At 33.1% G+C, this 27,067-nt stretch overlaps 1 protein-coding gene across 1 annotated transcript; it reads left to right on the forward strand.

The window, feature by feature from the left end:
• Positions 1 to 1,969: 1,969 nt before the first annotated feature.
• On the forward strand, positions 1,970 to 27,067 carry LOC139513883 (uncharacterized; the record flags this gene model as incomplete). The annotated part of the gene is given in 5 exon segments (XM_071302820.1): positions 1,970 to 2,056; positions 13,160 to 13,278; positions 22,208 to 22,343; positions 25,931 to 25,973; positions 26,905 to 27,067. Coding segments are annotated over 5 exon segments (479 nt in total), but the record flags the coding sequence as incomplete, so codon positions are not given.

Here is a 27,067-nt window from a genome sequence, read left to right on the forward strand (position 1 = left end):
AAAGCAGGACAAAATTTTTCATCCTAGCCCCCCCCCTCCCCCATAAAAATCAAATGGTAGCTCCCTAATGTATAGATCACATTTTACAACTAATTAAACATTATTTACTGTTATGTTGTGAGTAGGTTTACACAAATTACCGATTTATGAGTGAATGGAATACGATAGCGATATTTTGAGATACCATTTTGTAGCTTCTGCTGTGTTGATTAAGATTTCGTTTAAATATCCTGTATAGTTAAAGAGATGACAGAGCTAAATTTATTCAAGTGAACTGACCAAGATTTTGCCGTTAATTACATAATGACTGCATAACAAAAATATTGCATTCAATTAAAAGATTAATCTTTTATCTATCTATAGATACCTCTTTTATTAATTTGTATGCAGTATTAAGAAAGTAGCAGCATTTTAAAAGTTGGAGATCGGTAGTAAAAAAATCTTTGTATTGTGCTAGTGTTTACCGTTTTTATTTATATTAGTATATATTATGTTGGCTATTTATATATGACAGTATAAAAAAAACATGCATATTTTCTACTGTTTTGCACTCTTTCATGGTATATTAAACTGTTTCAAAGGCCACTTAAGTATTTGCTACTTATGTTAAAGGTACTAAAATATGATATGAGTTATTTTATTATGAAAAGATTTTGAACCAGATGCTCCGCAGGTGCGCAGATTTATACGACTGCAGTCGAACAATCGGCAACCCTGAACAGTTGGGGCAAGTATGGACACAAAATTCAAGCTTGAGCTTGATACAGCTCTGAATTTGGATTGTGATTAAATAGTTGACATCATAAGTTTCTGGCACAGAATGAATGTGGTCTAATTAATTTACCTATTATGGTCCAATATCCAAAATCTAAATAATAAAAGATCTTGTATTTACCGTTATCAATTATAGTTCAAAATAGTTACAAACTTTGGATTATTTAAGCGAGAGGACATCATCAATAAACTCGAACATGATATTGTTAGCTTCTTTTCATTTTTGCCCGAGTAGCTCCATAGGATTGCCGATTGTTTGATTAAAAACTAAAGTCATAATGAGTATGTTATTATTGAAGATTATTGAAGAAGTTCTTGTTGGAATCATTTAAATTCCGGTTTTTTTAAAAGAATGATTTATCCTATATTTGTTTCTACGATGGTCACTCTTTCTTATAAAACAACGTTGAAATATAAGTCTTTCAATCTGTCTATAATTTGATATGAAGAAAGTAAGAAAACCTTACACACACATTATTATGGACACATTTATATCTCTGTCAGATTTATCGTGGTTGGTTGTCGGATTATTAGACAACTAATTCTCTGGCATACTTATATAATATTTCTATCAATTACGATCATGTTAGATAGCTTAAAAAGTTCACATAGCTTGCATGCACTTATCGAGTTAATAATAGGGTTAATTGATATCGGTTAAGGTGTTTCAACGGGGAAGATTGTTTAAAAAACATGACGAAGAGAAACGATGGACGTCAACGCAAGCAAGAGGAAAATCCCCCACTCAACCCCTCAAAAAAGAAGGAAAAAATGAAGAGAGATAGAAAGTTCAACTCATTCTTTTTAAGAACCATTCGGGGTTAGAACGCTATTCCGCCTCATGTAGTTGTATTAGCACCGTCAATCGAGGCTTTTAAAGCCTAGCCCCGATTACAAAGTATAACTAAATTTAAATATTTTGGGGAGAGGGGTGGTTATGTGCACCAAATCCATGACAGTATAAACAGTTTGGTTATTGTGGTAATTATCTGACATAAGCAAAAGAAATAAAAAACGACGTAACATGTGGTCACCTTACGTAAACCTATACTGATATACTCATTGTCCTTATCAACTACTACTGCATTTTATTATCTTTGTACTAACATATTAGTCTGACTGTTGAAGTCGTAAGGTGCTTTCAAATTCTCCATTGAAATGAAATTGTATATTCTTTTTCTGATTTTTGGTACAGTTATTTCAGTAGAAGATATCCAAGACCAGCTGACACGCGGATTGTGTCTGTGTATTGAGGAGAACTATGTCTATGCCAGAAGTGACCGTAAGTGTTATTTATTTTTACACATTTGAGAAATTTCTGTAAGATATAACTTTAAATGTAAACAAAGCATAGCGACCATGCACTATATGGTATATTATTACCGTCCGTACCTTGCTACAAGTAATAATCTATTTGGGTTGTTGTTGAAGACATTCCTTGTTTGAATATCATTAGGATTGTAAAATCTATTGTGGTTACAATTCTTTATAATTACATTGCATGTACAGTATGTTTCAATATGATACGTTATTTTGATGAGCTTACAGCAGTCCTTCTGAAATTAAAATTTATTATTACATTGGTTGCAATGAATTACATTGATTTTCCAGTAAAATAAAAACCGATAATTTCACATGTGAAATAAATGTGGGTATTTCACTCTCTTAGTTGCCTCCCCTGCCTCATAGGTAGTCAGAAAATTCGACGTCATAATCGGACTTTAACCAATGAAGAACTGAGACCAAACGAACCACATGTTGACTAAATTTTTTATACAATGGTTGCAGAAAGGGATAAATTGACGAAGAATTAGAGAAAGTTCCTTACATGTTTTTACATTAATTTCTTAAAAAAAACAACATTTGCCAATGTAATAAAAAGAAATAACTAATTAAAGAATTCAAATATCGAAAAATATTCAACTCGTGTCCGAACAACACTGATAATTAACTCATGCGCTACGCGCATTCAGGAAATTCCGAATTAATGTGTTGTTCGGTCACTCGTTGAATATTTTTCTCTATTTGAATTCTTCGATTAGTTATTCTATAATTACACAATGAAATGTGGTTTTCATGATCCTTGCTAAAAAATGTAATTATAAGTATTGAATGCGTTTTGTAACTTCATAGGGTTGTAAAAGCGTTGACCGAAATATTTTTTTTCAGAATGAAGCGCTTACAAAATGTACTTCAATCAACGCTTTTACACACCAATGAATTTACAAAAAGAAGCATTCAATTCTTAAGAGAAATATGAAATACTACATAAAACTTCATCAATTCATTCTGAATCCGGATTGAAAAAATAGATTTCTTTATCTTTTTACATTATAGCCAGTTTTCGATCAAATATTTTACAAAACCAAATTAGAATGACGTTTCAGGCTACATACTTTATAGTGAAGTGACAAATTTGAAAAAGTCGCTTATTTAAAAAGAGTTTAATGGACCGAAATACCTTACGGCTGAAAATTCGCATGAAGATAGAGTCAAGGCTATACTTTCATTTTAGCCCTGTCGTAGAGTTTTCCCACGGTGCAGTTATTTTGCAAAATCGCGTTAAAGTGTGATTTTCTGATTTTTTTTCTTTTTCATTATCAAACATGGGAACGCTTATAATAAATTCCCGAATGAAGATATCATAAAAAAAATTGGTATCAGATGAAAGAGTGATGTATCAGCTTTTATTTAACATCAAACTTTAATATCATATGAACATATAAATTGAGTGATTTGGACGATTTTCAAATGCATGTAACATTTTATTCAATCCTACCGTCTGTCAAAGTATTACATTTTTAATATTTATTATATACTTAGTAGTAAATACAGATAAATTGTATGTGTAATACAACCATTGGCAAGCTTGCTGTATCAGCCACCCGTGATGATATCGATATGATAGGATGAAAAAATTTGTCCTGCATTTTTTTTTTAGCTGTAATCTCTGTCCTGCCTTTTTCTTTTTCACTCTGTTTGGTCCTGCCTTTTTTTTTTAGTTTATCCCGACTTTTTTTTTACCTAAATTGTCGTCCTGCCTTGTTTTTTTTAACTCAAAACTCCTGTCCTGCCTATTTTTTTTCAAATTTCATTTTAGGATGAAAAAATTTGTCCTGCATTTTTTTTTAGCTGTAATCTCTGTCCTGCCTTTTTCTTTTTCACTCTGTTTGGTCCTGCCTTTTTTTTTTTTTTAGTTTATCCCGACTTTTTTTTACCTAAATTGTCGTCCTGACTTTTTTTTTTGCAAGTGTCTCATCCTGCCTTTTTTTTTTTTTAACCCAAAACTCCTGTCCTGCCTATTTTTTTTCAAATTTCATCCTAGCCCCCCATAAAAATCAAATGGTAGCTCCCTTATCTGTATGACGTCATGTCACATAAAAAAAAAATCTACTTGAGGTATATGTATACAATAAAGTGTATATGATATGGCTTTTTCAATATCACACACCGTATCAACCCTCAACCAATATAATCCCAAGAGCTCTGGTGTCTCGGGTTGATACGGATGCGATATTGAAAAAGCCATATGATATTCTCTATATATCACCAATAGTAAATTTTCACACAAAAAAGTGGAAAACAATACTTAAGAAGTTTTGATATATGAAAGTTTGATAGAATATACAAATCAACTTTTACAAGCATTTTTTATAAAACTCATCACATAGCAGTATTAGTTCTCTCAATTTTCACCCAAATAAGTCATGTATTAACGTTGCCCTTTCCTATTTTCCCTGTCATATGAAATACAATGAATTTGATATGAATTTTCTTAAGTTTTATAAAAAAGAATATATATTTTTATCAATAGTTATGTCTATTTGCTTGAATAAGTACAGATGCTAAGGTTTAATAACTTTTGAGGTGCTTTATTCTTGTTTTTTTTTAAAAAGACCAATTTTAAACCACATTGAAACAAAGCCGAAAAAAATCCGGAAAGTTATTGTCAGTGCTAAATCCATTTTTAAAATAAGAAAGAGTTAAGTAGCTAAGATCCTGTTAGTAAGTCTTTACATGTTAAAGAAGAAAACATTTTCATACATTTGAATTAGTGAAAAAAAACATGCGTGTAACGATGAATCAACGTTCGTTAAAACTGGTAAAAATGCCTTTTCTTGAGACAAAAGTCATACAAGCTAAGCAATTGTTAGGCATGTCGAGTCATTTGAGCATGCCGATAGTTTTAAGTGACGCAAATTATCAGACAGGCCATACAGTGGTGAGTTTACGCTTCATAAATAACTTCAAGGACAAGCCACTTCAACATTCAGCATGCATTGTTAATTACTTGATGAAATTAATAATAATTTGCTACTGATGCTCCATGATGTTGCTTTTCAAATATTAATGCTAAAGAAAGAACACAAACCCCTGATCAGATAGGTGTTCCTTTATGAAAAATCAGTACACCCCTGATCAGATAGATGGTATTGGTATTTATAATTACAAAATAATAAACGAAAAACAAAAATGTAACAGCAACAAATGGCAACAACTGAATAACAGGCTCCTGACTTGTGACAGACACATACATAATGTGGCGCGGTTAAAGATGTCAACGGGCGCCCAACCATCCCCTTACATCGGACATTGGTGTATATGAAAAGAAGATGTAAAATGATTGCCAATGGAACAACTCTTCACAAGAGACCAAATGACACAGATATTTACAATTATAGGTTACCGCACGACCTTCAACAATGAGCAAATCCCATACCACTTAGTCAGCTATTAAAGGCGTCAAAGGGACAATAAGGTTTATTTCAAATGGTGGTTGATCCAAATTGTTCTTCAAGTCATTGAATGCAGATTTATTAGAGATTATAAGAAATGTCTTTGTGCACCTGAAACTAAACATGGGTTGATAAGATTTGTAGGTACATTGTAACTATGCACTATCGCACTATAATGATTTCGATTTGCAAGAACCTGACAAAATATTTCTAGCGGGAATCTTTTCAAAATCTATAGAATCTATAGGGTCTGTAAGTGACTTTTAAACGAGACAGATATAAGAATTATTCTGCCGCCTCTTTTGCCAATGATCAGATATTGAAAAGTTATTCTAGGGGTTGCATCATATTAAAATCATGACAGTTATGTTTTATTTCTAATAAGGCCTTTTCCTCAGATATCAAACATGATGAATTGTGATTTTAGACTTGAGGCATTTTTTCAACCAAAGCCACAAGACAGTTTTTACCTATTCACGACATATTCAACTTTTTAGTTATTGAACCCCTGATGTCTTGCACACCAACAGCAGCTCGCGCTCTTACAGGATGCGACACATATTCCCTAATCGAAATTGGCAAAAGACAACAACTATAAGGGGTCGGGAAAACATGCATGTATTTTGTCATTCTAGCTGGTTCTTATATTCACACATATGTTGCAGTGAAAATTAGTTCACCGCGGATCAAAATGATCCAAGAAGTAATGGTCAATCAGTACATGGTGGCCTGAATAAACTCATGAGTATTGTCGGCGCCATACAATGACATCCAACTTTTTTTTCTGTAGAATTCCGTTACCTTTTCAAATTAATGTGCCTATGGAAGTGTTAGTGTATTATAATTATACATAGACAGCAACCATTGAAGTGTAATATCCCTGTGAATCTTTGTTTATTATAGTTCACATATATATCGTGCTTTCAAGTCTGCTATTTATTCCATTGTTTATAGATATAAGAAGATGTGATATGAGTTCCAATGAGACAACTCTCCATCCAGGTCATAATTTGTAAAAATTAACCATTATAGGTCAAAGTACGGCCTTCAAAACGGAGCCTTGGCTCACACCGAACAGTAAGGGCTTCAAAAAATTATTAGTGTAAAACCATTGAAACAGTCTAATCAAGATAAAAAAAAAAACTAGAAACTATAAACAGACTAATTTTTATAGTTCTAACATCATTTTAAGTTTAAATAATCAGCCACGAATTTCCATCATTTTTTTCATAACATCATGGACCGGGTGTTAACTTTCCAGTTCTTATTTTTCCTCTGTTCTTTATAGCATTTAACAAAACATTCCCAAAAATATCTTTATAGATGGCCATATATTATTGTATAGTTAAATCTTAATTATGAATATTTTTTGTCGATAATTTCCGTAGATAACGATATTTGTTCCATGTTCTTACATGTTGCAAGCAACATGTTCTTACATGTTGCAAGCAAGGATATGTATCACTAATATCTGGTAACCAGACATAAATATAACTAGCTGTATTTGTGGAGCATTCCTAGCGCATGCTTCCATCGAAAAACAATTCTCATTCAACACGAGAGAATACCGAGAAATTGTCCAAAATGTCTAAAATTTTCGATTTTTTAGAATCACCCCTTTTGACCTTTGACCGCAGTTTTTAAAAATCTGCAACACTTTGACAATCTACGACATGCCTTAATCAAAGGATATTATATTTTTCTACAAAATAAGACCAAAATTAGCCGTGAGGTATTTCAGTCAATTAAATTTTCCAATTTACCTGATTTGTCACCGTACTATTAAAAGTATAATATAAAAGATGATACAGCGCATATGATTATTGAAGAAGTTCCTTTCTACTTTTAATACTGTGAAAATGGTATTGCTTGGCCTTACAAAAAACAACTTTCTACTGAACCAAACATTCAGTAACTGCATGTAGATTTGCCAATCTCGATCAATTCCGGTCTTTAACTTTTGACATCATCAGATATAATATACTATTCTCTTCATCATCATTAATAAAATAAATACTTGCAATTAACGTAAATTGTGGAAAATTATTGTTAGGAAAAGATATTTATTTAATTAATTGATTGATTGATTTTGTTTAACGCCACTTTCAGAACTCTTGACTATATCTGGGCTGCAAGTTTTTATTGATGTGAACAAATCAAAGTGATTTATATCAAAACCTTGGTATTCACTATGATTAATTCACCTACAAACTGTTTGGAAACCACAAGTAGTGGAGGGGTGTGTGTACTGAAATAATAACTGTGTTAAACAATAAGGGGATTTGGTATGCTTGCCAACGAGGAAACTCTCTACCGTACACCAAAGGACGTGGGTGTGAGCAACTACAGGGAATCGTTCGGCCTTCGACAATTTGAAAGTCTCATATTGTTTAGTAAGCTATAAATAACCTGACAAGACAAAATGTGAAAAGGATAAAAAAAAAAAAACACCAAACAAAAAAATCCACAACAAAACAAACAGTTAAACAGTCTTATAACGAAACATGTGAAAGACAGCAACACACAACAGCAACTGAATCAGATTTTTCTCGACATGTTTCTTATACGTTATATCTCTCACAAATTCCGCAAAAAAACCCTATTCTATTGCAATTAGTTTGTGATATAATCATAGAACAACCGGACTAATGGGTACTGCGGATAATTTGTGAAAATACATATCATAAGAAGAGGCTAAAGAAATATCACCGCCCTAGAAGTGAAAATCATAGCAGGGAACGATAAATTGATTCTTTTGTCGTATTTTTTTGTATAGAGTTTCTTGTGTGAACTGAAATATCACAATCTATAGAAAAGGACAATCATTGTTTTCAATAGTAGATTAATTTAAAGTAAGTTCACTAGGGTAAATTTCTGCAATAGAAATAGAAAGTTCTTGATCATTTAAAGCAACAAATGACCAAAGAAACGGCAAGTGTTTCTTAAATTTTTCAATTAGAAGTTATTTCGACGAAACTTTACAGAGTTTGGCCAAAACTTTGATTCATAACGATACACGAGCTAGGAGAATTGGCAAATTTTCTAACTGCCTATCTTGAACCTTATTTAATAAGAGTTACCGTCGTTCTAATCGCTAGAAGAGGTCCGTACCTTTTATAATATACTTTCAATGTTATGAAACACATGTTTTCCTATTTAATTGAATGGTCGTTTGGTAAATCTGAATGTAAATATATTTGATGCAACTCATTTAAAGCATTCTTCTCTAATGAGAAAGGCTAATATGCTAGATATACTAACTGAAGGTGCGATGAGTTTATTGAAGCTTTAATTTTCTTCTTGATAATATTTGGGTCATTTTCAAAAAATGTCGAATTTTGAAATTGAAAAAATTATTAAAAGTTACTTCTCCAAACAACCCTCTACATATATATATAGGCAAATCAAAACAAACATTACTTTAAGAACAACATATTAAAAATTGCAATCTTAATGATGTCATACAAGAAAATCTTGAAACATTTTATGATCGGTGGCACAATATTTTTTCTATCCTGTTACCATTTTCAAAAGAAATTTTGGGTTATTAAGAAAAGGTTTAGATAAAATGTTAAGCTTGTTTTACGTAGCCAATTAGATGGTTTTCAAGATAATAAACTTATGTGAAATAATAGATTATTTGCCAATTTTCTATGTTGTACTGAAAAATGCCTCTAAAAATTGGTTTTCAAAGATTGTAAAAAATACCGCCAGTAATGCAAGTCTTAGATAGCAATTTACATTGTTCTAGCATTTTTTCACCCTTTCAAATAAACCCAACATCAAGTAAATCCCTCATAAGTTAGTGTACTTTTCTCTTTATTTCATTGGTAACAGGAACGTTTCTGATATATCACTATATAAAAGTCTATCCTGTTACCTTTTTCCGATATCAGTATTGCACCTGCAAATGCTTAATTGGGAAGATTAAGACGTTATAACCTTAAGATAAGTTCAAACAATGAAATATTTCATTCGTTTTGCACCTATATGTTAAGATGAAAAATTTAACGACGTTTTTGTCTACAATTGTCTATCCTGTTACTGTAACCATAGCAACCATAGTAACATGATAGACATAACAGGATAGACAAATTTCTTCGTTTTTGATTGCTGTTATGAAATAACTATTCCCTTTGGTGAAGTGATTATGGTTTTCTATTGTGAATTTGGTTTCCAACACGTTATTGCACTTTTTACAAGCATACTATTGGTGTAATTAATCAAAATTGTTGGTAACAGCATAGACATGAAAAAAAGTACACTCTATTTTTTTCACTAAATGTCTAGAAATTTCTTTTCTCTACACTGTCGTTCAAGAAACGAGGCGTTTTAAATGTAAAGATTACTTTGCACTTTTGAAATCAACACTGACTGATTCAATATTCATAGGGAGAATAATTGAACGACTGATTTCAGTAGCGGTAACAGGATAGACACAAACCTCCCGTACGCTGATTGAATTTAGTTTGTAGATAATCTGTTACATACAATGATAAAGAAGCTTCGATTTTTCGTTAGAGTAATAATTAACGCAGATATCAAGGCGATCAGAAAGAAAAAAAAATCATTTGAAATGTGTTTTTCTGACACCGTACGCACACAAATACCCCCAAAATCGGACTTCAATGCAGTTTAATCTTATCAAAATAGATGTAAGTTGTGTTTATTATTAATGTTCTGAATCACAAATCCAACAAGCTTTCATCTAAACCATTACAACTGAAATTTCCATTAGAAATACAAATTTTAGCATGGGTGTGCTGAAAATTCGACATTTTTTGAAAATGACCCATTTATGTACGTTTCAGGAGCAAAGTTTATCGACAAGCTGTAGGTATTCCAATGGGTACCCCTTTAAAACAGACTTGTTTTTGTACTGCTATGACCAGGTCTTAATCGCATTTAATTAATAAATTCAACAACACTTACCGTTATCTTGATGATTTTGTTCGTTAAGCAATCACAAAATATACTGCCGAAATTTACTCAAAGGAACTTACTTTAAATAAATCAAATTTAAACGGTAATAAACATTCCTCTAGATTTGGACATTTCGGTTTTACACGGGAAACTCCACACCAATATTTACGGCAAAAGGGATCCTTATTGTAATTTTTCCCTTTTTGGATGGTGATGTTCTTTTTGGCACCACTTACGGTGTTTATACAACTCGTTTGCTATGCCCGTATTTAGATCTGTTGTGACTTTTTTTCTATTTTAAGGATGTTCGCTCCTCTGTTTAAAAATAACAAGCTTTTTAAATGGCTGTTATTAATTGATGGTATATAAATAAAGAAACTAAAAAAGCAGAAAAAAATGGAGGGACCGTGACAGTGCTTGTTTTCGAGATATAAGCAATTAAAAATTTGGCGGGCAATAATTCTCTCTCGATTTTTCATATATTTAACATTGGCAACTTTTTTGTTTCAAAAACTATGAAAAAAACCAAGGATTTTATAAGACTTTGAAATATGTCTGTTCACACTTTATGTAATAAAATTATAAAAAAGAAAAGAAGGGGTTAGTGGGCAAAATTTCTTAATGGCAATACATGGATAAAACCAGAGGATTCCGAAAATCTGGAAAAAACTAAAAAAATAGAGTAGCAAACATCCTTAAGGAACGTAATCTATGTATAAAGATCTGGTAAATTATTTAAAATTATTATCACAAATTACTAAAAACCATTCACTGAATTCTTCCATGGATATAAACATTTAGTTTTGTAGTTTGGTTGTACATGTAGAAACTTATTTTAAACGGGATAGCACATCCTCATTTTTACGGAGATGTTGTTTAACGTGCCCGGAACTTTAGAAACGATCCTGGTAAACTTATCGATGCTTTTTAAATAAACTAATTCGAAAAGGTTACCAATTCAACACTGTAATTATTTCATTGAATATTGTTTTATTGGTATTAATATTGATTTTGTTATCAGTTAATAAAAAACCAACTATATATTATTATTATATTCATATACACTTTTATGGATCTAAAATCTGTCGTTTCCTGCATCTAGGCATTGCACAAGATCATGTTTTTTTTTCTCTAACTGTTATGACGTCTTTTCCTAAATCCATTGGATGTTGGATGTGAACTGATTGATTATTTAGTCTTAGATGCATGATTTGATTATTAGTTGTTAGTGGCTTTAAAAAAGGTGTCAATAACTGCGAGTACTCTCAGATCTGTATTTAGTGTCTTTTTGTTGTTGGAATATACAAGTACCCGGCCACGTCCACTCTGTGTTTTTGTTAGATGTATTTCTGTTTGGTTGATGAGTTAAGCTTTTTTCAACTGATTTTTATAGTTCGTTCTTATGTTATACTGTTACACCACTGTCCAATGTTAGGGAGAGGGTTGGAATCCCGCTTACATGTTTACCCCCGCCCGTATGTGCCTGTCCCAAGTCAGGAGCCTGTGATCCAGTGGTTGTCGTTTGTTGATGTGTTACATATTTGTTTTTCGTTCATTTTTGTATATAAATTAGGCTGTTAATTTCTCGTTTGAATTGTTTTACATTTGTCATTTCAGGGCTTTTTATAGCTGAGCATGCGGTATGGGCTTTTCTCATTGTTGATGGCCATACGGTGACCTATAGTAGTTAATTTCTGAGTCATTTGGTTTCTTTTGGAGAGTTGTCTCATTGGCAATCATACCATATCTTTTTGTTACTGTCATGGACAAACAAATTGCATTTTGGTTACGGTAGTGGATGTCCAGCATATTATATTTGAACGAGAATATTCGTATCTTTCGATTTGCTTTGGTCCTCTTAATTTTTGTTTAATTTAATAGCTATTTTGTCAAATTTTAAATCTAGACAATGCAATAATTACCATTAAGTACAGATAATAGCGTTTCAATGAAATAGAGTCAAACAGTATTAATTTTGGTAAACAATAGGGTCATCCGACACAAATTACACATGTGTCAGTTTCAAACGTTTTAAATTAACAGTAACAAAGTAACAAATTGCAATTAATTATACTACATTTGGCAAAACAGCCCTGATGTGTTATGCCTTTTTCAACTGATTTTTATGTTTCGTTCTTATGTTGTTCTGTTACACCACTGTCCTAGGTTGTGGGGAGTATTGGGATCCAGCCAACATGTTTAACTCGGCCACATTCAGTATGTATGTGGCTGTTCCACGTCAGAAGCCTGTTGTAATTCAGTGGTTGTCGTTTGATGCTGTGTTACATATTTGTTTGTCGTTTATCTTCTTGTACATTAACAATAGGCCGTTAGTTTTCTCGTTTGAATAGTTTTACATTTGCCATTTCGGGGCCTTTTTAGCGGACTATGCGGTATGGGGTTTGCTCATTGTTGAAGGCCGTACGGAGACCTACAACTGTAAATATCTGTGTCATTTGATCTCTTCTGGAAAATTGTCTCATTGGCAATCATACCACATCTTCTTTTTTATATTGTGGGTACTTTCTACGAAAAAGAATGACGAACTTAATAAGTTCAAAAGAAAGCTAGATAAAAAAAAAAAAGAAAAAGAAAGAAATAAAGATGCTTTTGAATAATGAGTCAACCGATTTAATTTTTATTAAGGTAGACATCTTCTGTAATTCCTGTATGATTTTGTTTATATGTTTTGTGTTAAGCATAAACCACCATTTCTGTTTTTAAAGCTGGTAGTGACAATCCCGCTGTAGGTGTGTTAAAGAAAGGCACGTGTTTAAAATCACATGGTGGAATACTGCATAAGAAAGGTGTGACATGGTATGAAGTTCACATGGCTGACGGACAGGTTTGTATAAATGTTGAAAAGCTACATTCCTGTTTTTGTTTATATGAAGTGCACAGAAAGTACTTGGGACGCATTTTTATAATTACCAACAAAAACCTTACAACCGAGTTGTCAAAAAACAATTCAAAGGAAGACTTTATAAAAAAAAAAATGAACAGTCTGCACAACACAACATGTTAAATACTGTTTCCACTAACTGATGTGTGGTCAATGGTGTTGTTGTTTACATACATATACTGATTTCAAAAAGGGAAAAATTACAAAATTTGAAAACATTGGAAATCTTTTTCAATTTTATGGCTACGAAAATAGTTTTGATTAATCTAATAACATTAACGGTACCAATTTTCCTGCACCAGATGCGCATTTCGACAATACATGTCACTTCAGTGGTACTCGTGGCCAAATATTTGAAACCCAAAGCTTATATAAAAAAAATGAAGAGCTATGATCCAAAAGGTCCAAAAAGTACAGCCAAATCCGTGAAAGGAATCAGAGCTTTGCATGAGGCAGATACATTCCTTAATTTATAACAATTTCTAACATTTTGTAACAGCAAATTTTAATAGCACAAAAAAATCCGTATTTTCATGCCAGTACCGAAGTTCTGGCTACTGGGCTGGTGATACCCTCGGGGACTAACAGTCCACCAGCAGAGACATTGGTCCAGTGGTAGTAATAACATTAAGGTACCAATTTTTCTGCACCAGATGCGCATTTCGACAGTACATGTCTCTTCAGTGATAATAATGCATTTGATTTGAAAAATCAAATAATTTAAACGAAAATAGTGTTTTGTCATGTGGTTTTAGCCCTCCTTTGACAAATTGTGTGTTTTTGTTCCAATTTGCAAGTGAAAGTAATATTTTCCATTGCTGTAAGAAAATGATAGATCTTTTGCAATGATAAGTTATCAAGTACATTGTTCCAAGCAAAACAGCACAATCTTCTCGCTTCAACACAGTATTTTCTTTATTTCAAAAAGGATACAAATTATAAGACTGTCACATACCAGGGTTAAGCAACTGTTCTTATCTGGTTTTCGTACCAGAATCGTTTCTCTGAATACAACCAATGCTTAACAATTGGTAGTTAATTTATAAACTGTTTATTCGGGTACTCTATACCTAAATAACGGGCGTTATAGATATAACAAATGATCGCAGGAATTCCGGATTTATAGTTTAGTTCCTGGTCTCTAAAACAATTACTAAATACATAATAAAGATGTAAACAAATCGAAAGTTGAAGTAATTAAATGGGTAAATAAATCAAAGGTTTGAATGATGTTTTTTTTCTGTTGAACTTTACAATTGGATTATAAAATAAACAAGAAACAGGTGTCAAGAAATTCATCACATTACCCACGCCTCCAAGAAATGCTTGCCCGCATTTACCAAAATCAATTGATAACATCTACATCGAGTTGTCATTTTACAGTCCCAAACTTTATCTGGTTATTGCCTCGAGCCATGTCATAAACAAAACACAAATCTTAATATCATAAAACAACTTTTACTTCAGTAACTAACCACTAAAACAACTCGAAAATATATGATCTTCCCGACATGACTAGATTACAGCTCCACTGTATACTCTTGTCTTAACATTCTAGCAAACATTGAACATCAACATTAACTTAACACATCAACTTTATCATAAGTAACCTTAACTCGTTTTCCAGCTGTATTTCAAATATGCATGCTGACAGATTTTTTAGCAACCAAATTTAACCATGGAAACCAACAACCCAAATACCGGTAATGAATATGAAAACCACAGAAAACATCACAAAGCCAAAACCGGTATGTCATGTATTCAGTAATGTGTCCCAACAACCGGCCACTTATGGACAATTCAGAGAGCTAGTTGAGAGGGACCTTTAACGTGCACAAAGCGCGATACTCCCTGAACACGGGACTTCAGATTTAACCTCCCCATCTGACGTTTATAGTTATTAAATATTCAAAGAAACAGGGCATACTATATAAACAATAAAACACAAAAGTGTTCATACTTCCTGAAAATCTTTCTCCTTCAACAAGGAACCAAACTGTCTGTATTGTCCGATCCCTCACGAACATTCAGTGTTCATGTTTATAAGTGTCACTCTAAACAAAAGTATCTAATTTGTATCCTCACTTATTACTGTATGTTCTCGTCTAGCCTACATTGCTATGATAGCTACATCAACTGTTCAATTCACTTTTTCCGTATTTCTGTAACTTTGACATTTTTGCAGTAGTCTTTGTATCATCCCACTGTTCCTCACTCTACCAGCATTAACCCAGAAGTGGAGGCTGACCTAACAACCTGTTCTGGTATTGGGAAAGTTCCTGTTGTAGTTGTAATACTCTGTGCATCCATTGGTGAGGACGAGAACAACGGCTGTGTAGGGTTTGTCAGTAAAGATTCGTCCGAATCAGTTTCAACACTCTTGGAACCAAGAACGTGCTGTGTAGTGGTGGCTGGCATCGTGTTAGCTGGCACGCTTGGAAATGTTAATTTCTTGGACGTTATCTTCTGTGGTCCCAAAGAACTCTTCAATGTGTCTTAAAGTCCCTATCTTGAGGAATTGGCCACTGATAGGGGTGGAGGTGTCTTCCTGACCAATTTGCATTGGATTAGCGAAGTTGATGCCATCAAAAAAGTTTTTGTTTTACTTGCCTGGGCTCTCGATGGTTCTCCGAGTACATCTGACATGGTTTCCGTGTTTGGTTCTCCCATTCACTGTCTGTATCCTCTAGTGTTAACAACGATGTTGGATGTCTTTTTCTCTGGTGCCTCATTACTTTTTTTTTTACTGGTAGCATATGAACAAAAGTCACATAAGAATTCTTCCTTGGCAGACCCTTTCCTCACACATGCCAGAACGTGCCCCTCCAATACTTTTTCCGTGTTTAAGCGTACCTGACAAACTGGACTTCTCAATCGTGGTGCACTTGATCGTTTAATCGGCGTTTGGCATCTGTAATTAAAGGGAAATCATCGTAAATATATACATGTACATACAAAATTACATATTATGTACATGATTATACTTTGTATAGGCGTTTCTTTTAATTATTTTTAATTTTGAACATAGACATTTAACCAAGTTGGAGGCTTGCTTTCTCGTAAATGATCGTCTTGTTCTATGGTCTCATGTCTCTTCTAAAAATCAAATTCAATTGAGGCACTTTAACCAACATCTTGAACTTGATTGTTCATTTCGGATACCTGATTTGAAGGCTCGAGCCTTTGTAAACGCTAACCCAGTTATGGTTCACCTAATAAACACCGATCCTTGCATTGCCTCATGCGATCAAAATGAATTTCCTGTTGTCGGCTTTTTCTGCCACAATTAACTAGTAGTTCTTGTAGGTTATATCTGAGTACTTTTTTTTTAGTATTGCTTTAACACTTTAAAGGGCCCCAGCCAATGACTTATAAACTTCGGGCATTGTCCAAGATTACGTACAGGAAAGAAAAACAAACACTTTGTCATTTTATTAAATTTATTCCAACTTGTTTGTCATGATATTGCTTCTGCCGAATCGTTTCTCTGTTAACAAGATTCTGCACAAACCGGTGGATGTCTTCTAGTCTCTCCTGTTAATCCAACACCCTTTCATTAGCCGGAATGAACTTCACTACCCTTTGGAGTTCGTACTTTATATCAAGTAGCTGTAGCTACTTCTCTTTCCATTATCACACGGTTCGGATTGAACCCGGTTGTTTCATCTTCAGCTGTTTTGTAACCCATCATCACATAGGGTAAGAACTGATTCCAGTTTGTATGATGTTTATCGACGGAAGCACTTAGCATTTTTATTAGAGTATTATTGAACCTTTCAACCATACCATCGGATTGTGATTGGTATGGCATTGTACGGGTTTTGCTTAATTGCAGAAGGTAACACATTTCAGAGACTAGATTACTCACAAACTGTCTTCTTTAATCTGAGTGCATCATTGTTGGAACACCGAATCTGCAATTTTTTTTTACTTAGATATTTGCAATAAAAATAAAATTAACGGTATCAATTTTCTTGCACCAGATGCGCATTTCGACAATACATGTCTCTTCAGTGATGCTCGTGGCCAAAATATTTGAAATCCAAAGCTTATATAAAAGATGAAGAGCTATAATCCAAAAGGTCCAAAAAGTATAGCCAAATCCGTGAAAGGAATCAGAGCTTTGCATGAGGGAGATACATTCCTTAATTTATAATAATTTCTATCATTTTGTAACAGCAAATTTTAATAACACAAAACAAATCCGTGTTTTCATGCCAGTACCGCAACCGTCGATGTTTCCATGTTCTCCACGTGAAAGCATTCTGTCCATTTTGTGTGATAATCACCTAAGTACAAGTATGTACTTATTATCGTTGGCGGATTTTGGCAACTCGCCCAAAATGTCGATGGATATCCACTCCGTACGGTAGCCTGACTTTTAAATATGCACTGGTGCTCACTTTTGTTTTTGTTGACATTTCCTTCTTACTCAGGTTTCACATCCTGTTAAATAGGCCACCACATCACGATACAAATAAAAAAATATTTTTAATCTTTCTTATGTTTTTTCTCATTCAAAGATGTCCTGATGTCTTATTGTAATGGAATTGCTGTTAAGTGGCACGCCTTTACTTCATGGGTACAACGACGTGTAGATATACAATACCTCCTGTGCTTTGCTCTTTGCACAACCGTAACCGTTATCTACTTTCAATGTTTCGTATTGTTACCATTAACTCTTAACTGCAAAATTAAATTCTCCAATTTCTTTGAAAGTAGTTTCTTGCTGTTTTATACGCAAGGTATTATCAAGGAGATCATTTCAAAATGCTTAACAAAATGAACTACGGCGAGAAACTCTTTCCGAGTGACTCAATATTTGCGCTCGGTCTTTGAAAATGTATGGCTCCCGTAAGCGATAACCTTTTCTTTTCCGTCTATTTCCTGGAATAGTACTGCTCCAATTGCAGACTGACTTGCATCCGTATCGAGTATGAAAGGTCTTAAAAAATCTGGATGTGAGAGTATTGCGCCTCCAGGAGCTTGGATTTAAATGTTTGAAACACAGTCCGAGAAAAGAGAGCAACTTGCTTAATGTTGTCGGTTCTGACCATTGTTTAATCACTTCAACTTTTTGTTAACATGTCGCCACACCAACCTAGCTTATTACACGTCCTAGGACAGACACTGATCTTGCGAACAACAAACACTTTTTGGGTTTTTACTTTAACCCATCGTTAATCAATCGATCAAAAACTTGTTAACAAATACAACAAATTCGTCATACAAATACACCAAATCATAAGTTCCACTGCAGTCCAGCCATAACTCTTTCCATCAACCGCCCAAACGTTGCAGAAGCACAGGCAAGCCCAAATGGCATTTTACGAAATCTAAACGGGCCACTTCGTGTGGTGAACAAAATTTTCGGGCGGTCACTCTCTTCTACCTCCACCTGCCAATAACCTGAGGAAAGGTCTTAGGTTTATAACCACTTGTTACCGTCTAGGTGTTTCTTTGAATCGTCTATGGCTGGTGAAGGATATGCGTCTGGAACCGCAAGATCATTGATTCGACGATAAGCTATACAAAAACGAGTCGACCCGTCCTTCCTTTTAACAAGTACGATCCAAAATTACCATGAACATTCAGACGGCTTGATCACGCCTCGTTCTAACATATTTTCAATATGTCTGTCAATTCTCAAACAAATGGGAATTGACAAGCTTCTGTAGTTCATTAATATAAGAAGATGTGGTGTGAGTGACAATGAGACAACTCTCAATCCAAATAACAATTTATAAAAAGTAAACCATTATAGGTGAATGTATGGACTTCAACACGGAGCCTTGGCTCAAACCGAAAAAAGCTATAAAGGGCCCAGAAATTACTAGTGTAAATCCATGCAAACGGGAAAACCAACGGTCTAATTAATCTATATAAAAACCGAGAAACAAGAAACACGTATAAATTACATAAACAAACGACAACTACTGTACATCAGATTGTACTGTTTGGTATTATTGTGCTCCTTGCAGATGTTTCAGTCATGGTGATGACATCTGCTACTGGACTTATTTAGTCTGAAACAACCTAATGGCATCTTATATGAGTTAGTGCCCCTGAATTTTCGTAATAGAAGGTTAATTGATTATTACTTCAACTTTGTTCATTATAACGCCATATGACCTTTAACAAAAGTTTGGATGACATATGACCGTGAAAAATGTTAACCAAAAGTAAGCTTGAGAAAAGCGGAAGTAGCCATTTTGCTTTTTTTTCATGAAAAAGTACTCGGAATTCATATATTTTGTAATATTAATACATAAACTTATCACTTAAAACCCGAAGTGACTTTTGATAACCGGAAGTGGCCATGATCTCCTGTTTAACGAACAAAAGTATATAGAAACTATATGTTTTTGGAATCAGTGTGAAAGAAGCTATAAAATGAGACCGGAAGTGACATTTAATTCACCGGAAGTAACATATTATCTCCCTCATTTCACTCCAAAGTATACAGAAACCATTTATTTATGGCATCAGTATGAAGAAACTTATGGTTGGGTGCCAATTTCATCTTTGAGTTACCAGAACTAGCTTTTTTCAATAACTTAAAAAAAAATGATGTGGAAAGACCTTTAATTGTTCTCTGAACAATTGGTCTTCAATTTGTTTGGTTTTTATCTTTAAATATTTAGAACAATTTGACATAAATCTATGAGTCTATGCCATCACTTGGCGTCCGTCGTCTTTCGTCGTCCGTCTTCTCTCGTCGTAAAATATTTAAAAAATCTTTTCCTCTGAAACCACTGGGCCAAACACCTTCAAACTTTAACTAAATGTTACTTGGGTATCTGGTTTATAAATTGTATCCAAATTTATGATCCATCAACAAACAAGGCCGCCATAGAACATAGGGGTCAAATGCAGATTTTGGCTTATATCTCAGAAACTAAAGCATTTAGAGCAAAACTGACATGGGGTAAAAATCTTTAAAAAGTGAAAATCTATCAGCCTTTTTCAGACAAACCGAACAACCCATTGTTGGGTTGCTGCCACTAAATTGGTTATTTTAAGGAAATTTTGCATTTTTGGTTATTATATTGAATTTTATTGAAGATAAAGATAAATTGTAAACAGTAAAAATTGTTCAGCAAAGTAAGATCTACAAAAAAACCAAAATTGGCAATTGACCCCTTAAGGAGTTATTATCCTTTAAGGACAATTTTACACAAGTTGTTTTATGTTTTTTTTAACTTAAAAAACTTCTCAAACGAATCTAGTATAAATTTGGTATTTAATTTCCTTGTGCGTCAAGAAACATAGACACGATGGCTTAAATGGAACATATGTGTAAAATGCATTTATTTCTTTTGACGAAATTAAGACAGATATACAATGAAATTCAAATAGCATTTATAAGCCACTCATTAATATATATTAAAAAGCAAAAATAATCATTGATGAAAGATTTAAGCAAAAAAATAACAGGTAAGCGATTCAGGCTCTTGAGAGCCTCTTGTTTAAGAAATGGCTTGTAATAGTTATAACAGGCACCAGGACTACAATTTAATACGCCACACGCGCGACCCGCCCACATAAGAGTCATTAGTGACGCTCAGATCAAAATAGTTGTAAAGCCAAACAAGTACAAGGTTGAATAGCACCGAGGACCCAAAATTCCAAAAAGTTGTGACAAATACGGCCAAGGTAATCTATTCCTTGGATAAGAAAATCCTTAGTTTTTCGAAAAAAATTCAAAGTTTGGTAACAGGAAATTTATGAAAATGACCATATAATTGATATTCATGTAAACACCGAGGTGCTGACTACTGGGCTGGTGACACCCTCGGGGACGAAACGTCCACCAGCAGTGGCATCGACCCAGTGGTGTTAATAGTTATCAAAGGTACAAGGATTATAATTTAATACATCAGACGCGCGTTTCGTCTACATAAGACTCATCAGTGACGCTCAGATCAAAATAGTCTTAAAGAAGGATGAAGAGCATTGAGGACCCAAAATTCCAAAAAGTTGTGCCAAATACGGCTAAGATAGTCTATTCCTGGGATAAGAAAATCCTTAGTTTTTCGAAAAATTCAAAGTTTTGTAACAGGAAATTTATGAAAATGACCATATAATTGATATTCATGTCAACACCGAGGTGCTGACTACTGGGCTGGTGATAAGCTCGGGGACGAAACGTCCACCAGCAGTGGCATCGATTGTAACATATTTTATTTGCTCATTTTTTAAAGATAACATTTTGTGGACTACGATTTCGTAAATTTTCAGTGAATGATTCGTCTGTTTATACTGTGAACGTTTTATGAACATTTAGATATATTTCTATATTTATCTATCGAAAGACGTGCATACTGACAAACATATTTTCGCTGCTTTTTTTGCTGAAAAGTGCAGTTTGGGTATATTGGCGTCACATGAATAAGACTAGATTGTCTTTTCGAAAAGTTTAACGATACCACCATGATTACGTTGACCATTATGCAATATCTGTATTTTCCACATGTACACAGAAAAAAACCATGCAGGGATATATTCTGCATGTCATAGCCAATATCCCATCCTCTTGGGGTAAAAATGAATGCATCTTTTCTACACAACAGATGGTACTAGTGGAACAGTTCTCATAAGTTTGCACCGAATCACCCCCCCCCCCTGAATTCATGTTGCTCAATCTTGAGACTCTGTGTATTGTTATAGGGATTGCTGCTTTTGTTTGCTGATTTTTGTTTTGTATAGGAGTGTCTATCTTCTACGAATTATTGTTTTTATTGCACCTTTGGTATTGTATCGTCTTTTTTTTCTTCTTGAAAGTCCTTATGCATATCCTTATGATATATAGTCAAATTTGAAATAAATGTGTTATCCATCAAAACAATCAAAACAATACTTTTTGTTTTAGAATGTATGGTTAAATGGATTTAATCTTATGGCTGTAAATATGACGAGGTGTATGAATCCGTCTACCACAGTTACGCCTGGAAAGGATTCAAGCGATCGTACACCCTCAGCAATTATACAGACGACAACAGATTTTGGTAAGGTTTTGTGTTGTGAAAGTTCTCGTGTGGTACATGTGCTACAGAAAATATTTTGGTTCAAAAGTAAAACATCTGAAACGAGATTATAAAATGAGGTTTTGACAGTTTAGTAATTATAAATTATAAAATAAATGACATTATTCCATATTGTTATTATATTAGAAGGTTTCTTTATATGAATTGAATTTTAAATAAAAAAAATATTGACCTGGAGGAAAGTGATATTTGCCGAGCAAAATATCACACGCTTTTACATGTAACGTGTTGGTAAACTGTTTGATGCACAATTGATTTGGGTTAATACTTTTTTCTTAATCAATACAATGTTTTCTATCGGAATACGGGATGAAACGATAACTATCTTTTTGTGGGAAAATATGTGGTTTTAGTGACTTTTGAAAACTGATATTCACATTGGCGGTCGGTCTCAGTGAATATCAGTTTTTTCAAAAGTCAATTAAACCGCATATTTAACTGATGAAAAGACAGTAAAAGAGGGAACAAAACGCATGTAGTTAAAAATAAAAGTTGCATGACTAACACACTAATTTTGATATATACTTTATTCGCTACTAATAAAATTCCATTTATCGCCCAGAAATATTTGACCTTATTTTTACAATCAATGAATATTGGGATTATGAAATACGTTACTGTTTGTGCTTGGAAATGCTGTTTCCTGTCATCAAACCTTAGACTAATTTCAACAATGAAGAAAGTTTTAGAAATAACTTTTGTTTTTATGTATTGTATTCCTTTTATTAAAAGCAGAAATACACATATATTTAATGATGTCTAAATCTTTGTCAAGACCCTTTTGGTCAATAATTCCTATAATATTCAAGTATCTATACATCCTTGGATTTGATTTATTTTTTCGAGCAGTTTGGAAAAGTGCTTCGAACGCGTCAATTTAATGAAGTGTTAATTTCATTCGTAATTTAGGGAATTCAAAGAAATGCTATTGCGTCGAATGTTCTGGATTTTTAAAGTAGTGTTTCCAAATATCCCAATACAAAAACCAGATTACTGGATCCGAGTTTAATACGAAAAGTGTTTTCAAGTATTCTGATAAAGCTGTTAACGTCACCTTTGAAATATACAAAGCATTTCTTCTTCGTCTTCTTTTCTATGACCAATAAGGCTTCAATACTGAAGAATATACGTTTTTATGCATGTGAGATTGATGTCATTTTGTGCAAATTAGACAATTGAAGCGTTTGTATATATACAGATTGTGATAAAAAAAAGAAAAACAACTTTTATCATACACTTTTGAACATTTTGTGGTGTGAGCGTGGTTAGAACTGGAAATACATGTAGCACCTGTTGTTTTTTTTGGAGCTGTCAACAAAAGAAGTTTCTATGATGGTCTGAATTGTATTTGAACATTACAATTTTATTTAACAACTGTTACATTACTTTTAAAATGAAATAGCACTTAGTAAAGAGAAGTAATGCAATATTAACTGTTGAATAATATTTAGCTGCAGCAAAACATTTGAAATTATTGATTTAAACTGTAAATGAACAAAAAGATACTTCATTATTAAATAATTACATTAGATGTATGTTTCATTATAATACTTTATTCTGATTAGCTAACAGCACATCACGTGTTATTCCGTAAGCAATTGTGTCACTCAATAAAACTTTTCATTCATGATAACACGTGGTCTAACAATAAAGTGCACAGGTGAATTAAAAAAAACAATATAAAATTCGTTTTTTCTTGATCATAGCTAAAAAATGTAATTATAAGTATTGAATGCTTCTTTTTGTAACTTCATAGGGTTGTAAAAGCGTTGACCGTGCGCACATTTTTAGAATGAAGCGCTTCCGCGCTTCATACAAAATGTACTTCGGTCAACGCTTTTACACCCCAATGAATTTACAAAAAGAAGCATTCAATTCTTAAATGGTTACCCGATTCACATTCATACTAAACATTAGAAAACTTTTACAATTCCTACACAACATATTAAAATTTCCTATATTAGTGAGATAGTTCCTACGACGGGATCTTAAAGGTGGATAATTTTTTACGACTATAATGTATGTACAACTCGTAAATTAAGATACCATCAACGTTAACTGTAAATACAAGTACTATTAAAGGTTATTCATTTAACATTGTAGTAAAATCTTTGAATATTGTCTTTATCATCGATACTAGCACTAATTTTATTTGGAAAATAAATATCATTCTTAACTAAACATATATCCAGTCATTACAAATCCTATTGATAATTATATAATTGTATTATATAGGGTCATGCTTGTTTACATGAAGCATGCTTCTAATGTGTTTACGCTCAATCTATTGGATGCGTACTATGATTTATACATTAGTCAGGGATATCAAAGTCTGTGTATTACTTGAGATTTGATCCAGCTAGTACTATTTAGACAAGTAGTTTATGTCTTGTGAACTTATGTTGTTGTAATTTGTGCATAGGACCGATCTGATGAGAATCAAAATGACTCGTTTAACAGTTTGTTCTTATATTGTAATGTAGCACTATTGGCCTAGGTTACGGGAGGATTGAGAACTCACGAACACATGTAACTCCGCAACCATCTTTGAACAGGAATTAATTTCAATAAAGCAACATCCAAACAAAAGTAAAAAAAAAAAGATTCCCCCAAAAAGATGACATCTTGAGGGCAGCATACTGTTAAACAATATGTTAAGCTCTCGTTCGCCCGAGTCTGTAAATTTTGAAGTGAACAAAACAGAAACCATGATTTATGAGGTATATATGTGGTTTTATTGACTTTATGATGTAAATATGTGGTTTTATTGACTTTATGAGGTAAATATGTAGTTTGATTAACTTTATGAGGTAAATATAATTTTTTATACTGCAACTAGTTGTGTTTATTTCCTAAATATAGGAACACAGCTATATTTTGTGCAATGTCAATTTCATCATGGAACACTTTTTCACAGTTAGGGGTTCATTAAGGGATGAAAATAAGTTTGAAATTTGCGTTATAATTTAAATAGCTATCAATTTATTTATTTAAGTTGCAGTATACAAATAATATTAGGTCAATGTCAGAAAATAATCAACTTTTTTTTTTACTCGGCGCAAAACTAGGGAAGATCTCGGTAGAACCTCGCCTTTTCCCAGTTTCTCACCTCATATAAAAGTTGATATTTTTCAGACATTGACCTAATATTGTATATTTATTGGTTGGCCTTAGTGAATATCAATTTTTCAAAGTCAATAAAACCAAATATTTACCGAAACAAAAGACAGTCATTGTTTTATTCCATATTCCGAGAGAAATGTATGTAATGGAAATTATTCACCAAAACCAGTTGTACATCAATCGTTTTTTACCAAAATTATACACGTAAAAGCACGCGACCGGGTTTCCGCTGTGAATATATTTTTTCTGTAGGTGAGCATGCTTATTTAATAAAAATCCTATTCATATACAATAACCTACTAAAGTTTTATCAATATGGAATAAACAATGATATTTGTCAATCTTTAATTAAACTGGATTGTGCCATTACGTCATAGTAAAGTCAAATTAGGTGTTTGTTTATGATATTTTTTTACTAATTTTAGATCCATTTGCTGGGGCTCTAGATTTTTGTATAACAGGAGACGGGTAAGTAGCAATAAAATGTACCCCCAACAAACACAGTTAGGTATCTTGTCACATCATAATTCACAAATATCTCATTTCATTTTGGACCAACTGACAGTGTTATGACAACATCCTTAAAACTATAATGCCTACGAATTTCCCAGATTTTTACATTGCATTGGTACATACTACCAAGTTTTTCTATCGAGTTATGAATTGATCTATAGAGTTATGATTATACAATTTCCTGTGGGTCATTGATTATAGCACGAATATATATTTTAGGTGGTCGATTGATCTAGCGCGTCGGGCATAGTTCAATGCGATTTGGTGCCATGATATCTCAGTAGCACGAGTTCGAATCATTGCGAGGGAAGAACAAAAAATTGCTAACGCAAATTTACCGATCTAACATTGATGGACTGATATTTAGACGAATTAAAAATCAATAAATTACGAAACAAAGATTATCCTGAAATGAATATATAATCATTTGGAGCAGTATCTGACACTATAGATTATGTAAATAATCAAGTCTTTGATATACATGTACCACCCGAACTAAAAATTTGCACATTCTATTAAAGATCTAGACCTTGTTTTCTGGTATTTTCAAATACAAGATGGAGGAAGACACCCTATCTACAGCTTTATGAATCAAAACCTTGAATTCTTTTCAAAATTGTTTTTAGCAATATTCATAGTGTCATAATACAATATCACCATCATTAAGTCCCGTTCCATGTGTACTGATGTTTTGTAGTGAACTTAGAAGTATTATACAATTTAGATATTTTTCATATGAGTTATATATACCCATGTCGTCGATTAAGACTTCAAAAATATATCTTATTCCATTCACTTGTTTTTTTATATAAAAATTGTATTTAGTGTTTGAATAAATTATTGATTTTATGCCTTATTGTTAATTCACTCGAATAATACTTTTTAGGAGTTTGATTGGCAGTGGTGACACAACTATCCAGAACGGGGTTTCCTGTACATGTACATCTGGTCAAATAATATGTCCCACTTCATTCAGATGAGTTTCCCAATCAAGGCAATTTAATAAAGTAACTGTTTGAAATTATTGTAAATAAATAAAATTAAATCAA

This window comes from Mytilus edulis, chromosome 1 (assembly GCF_963676685.1).
Source record: "Mytilus edulis chromosome 1, xbMytEdul2.2, whole genome shotgun sequence".
NCBI lineage: Eukaryota > Metazoa > Mollusca > Bivalvia > Mytilida > Mytilidae > Mytilus > Mytilus edulis.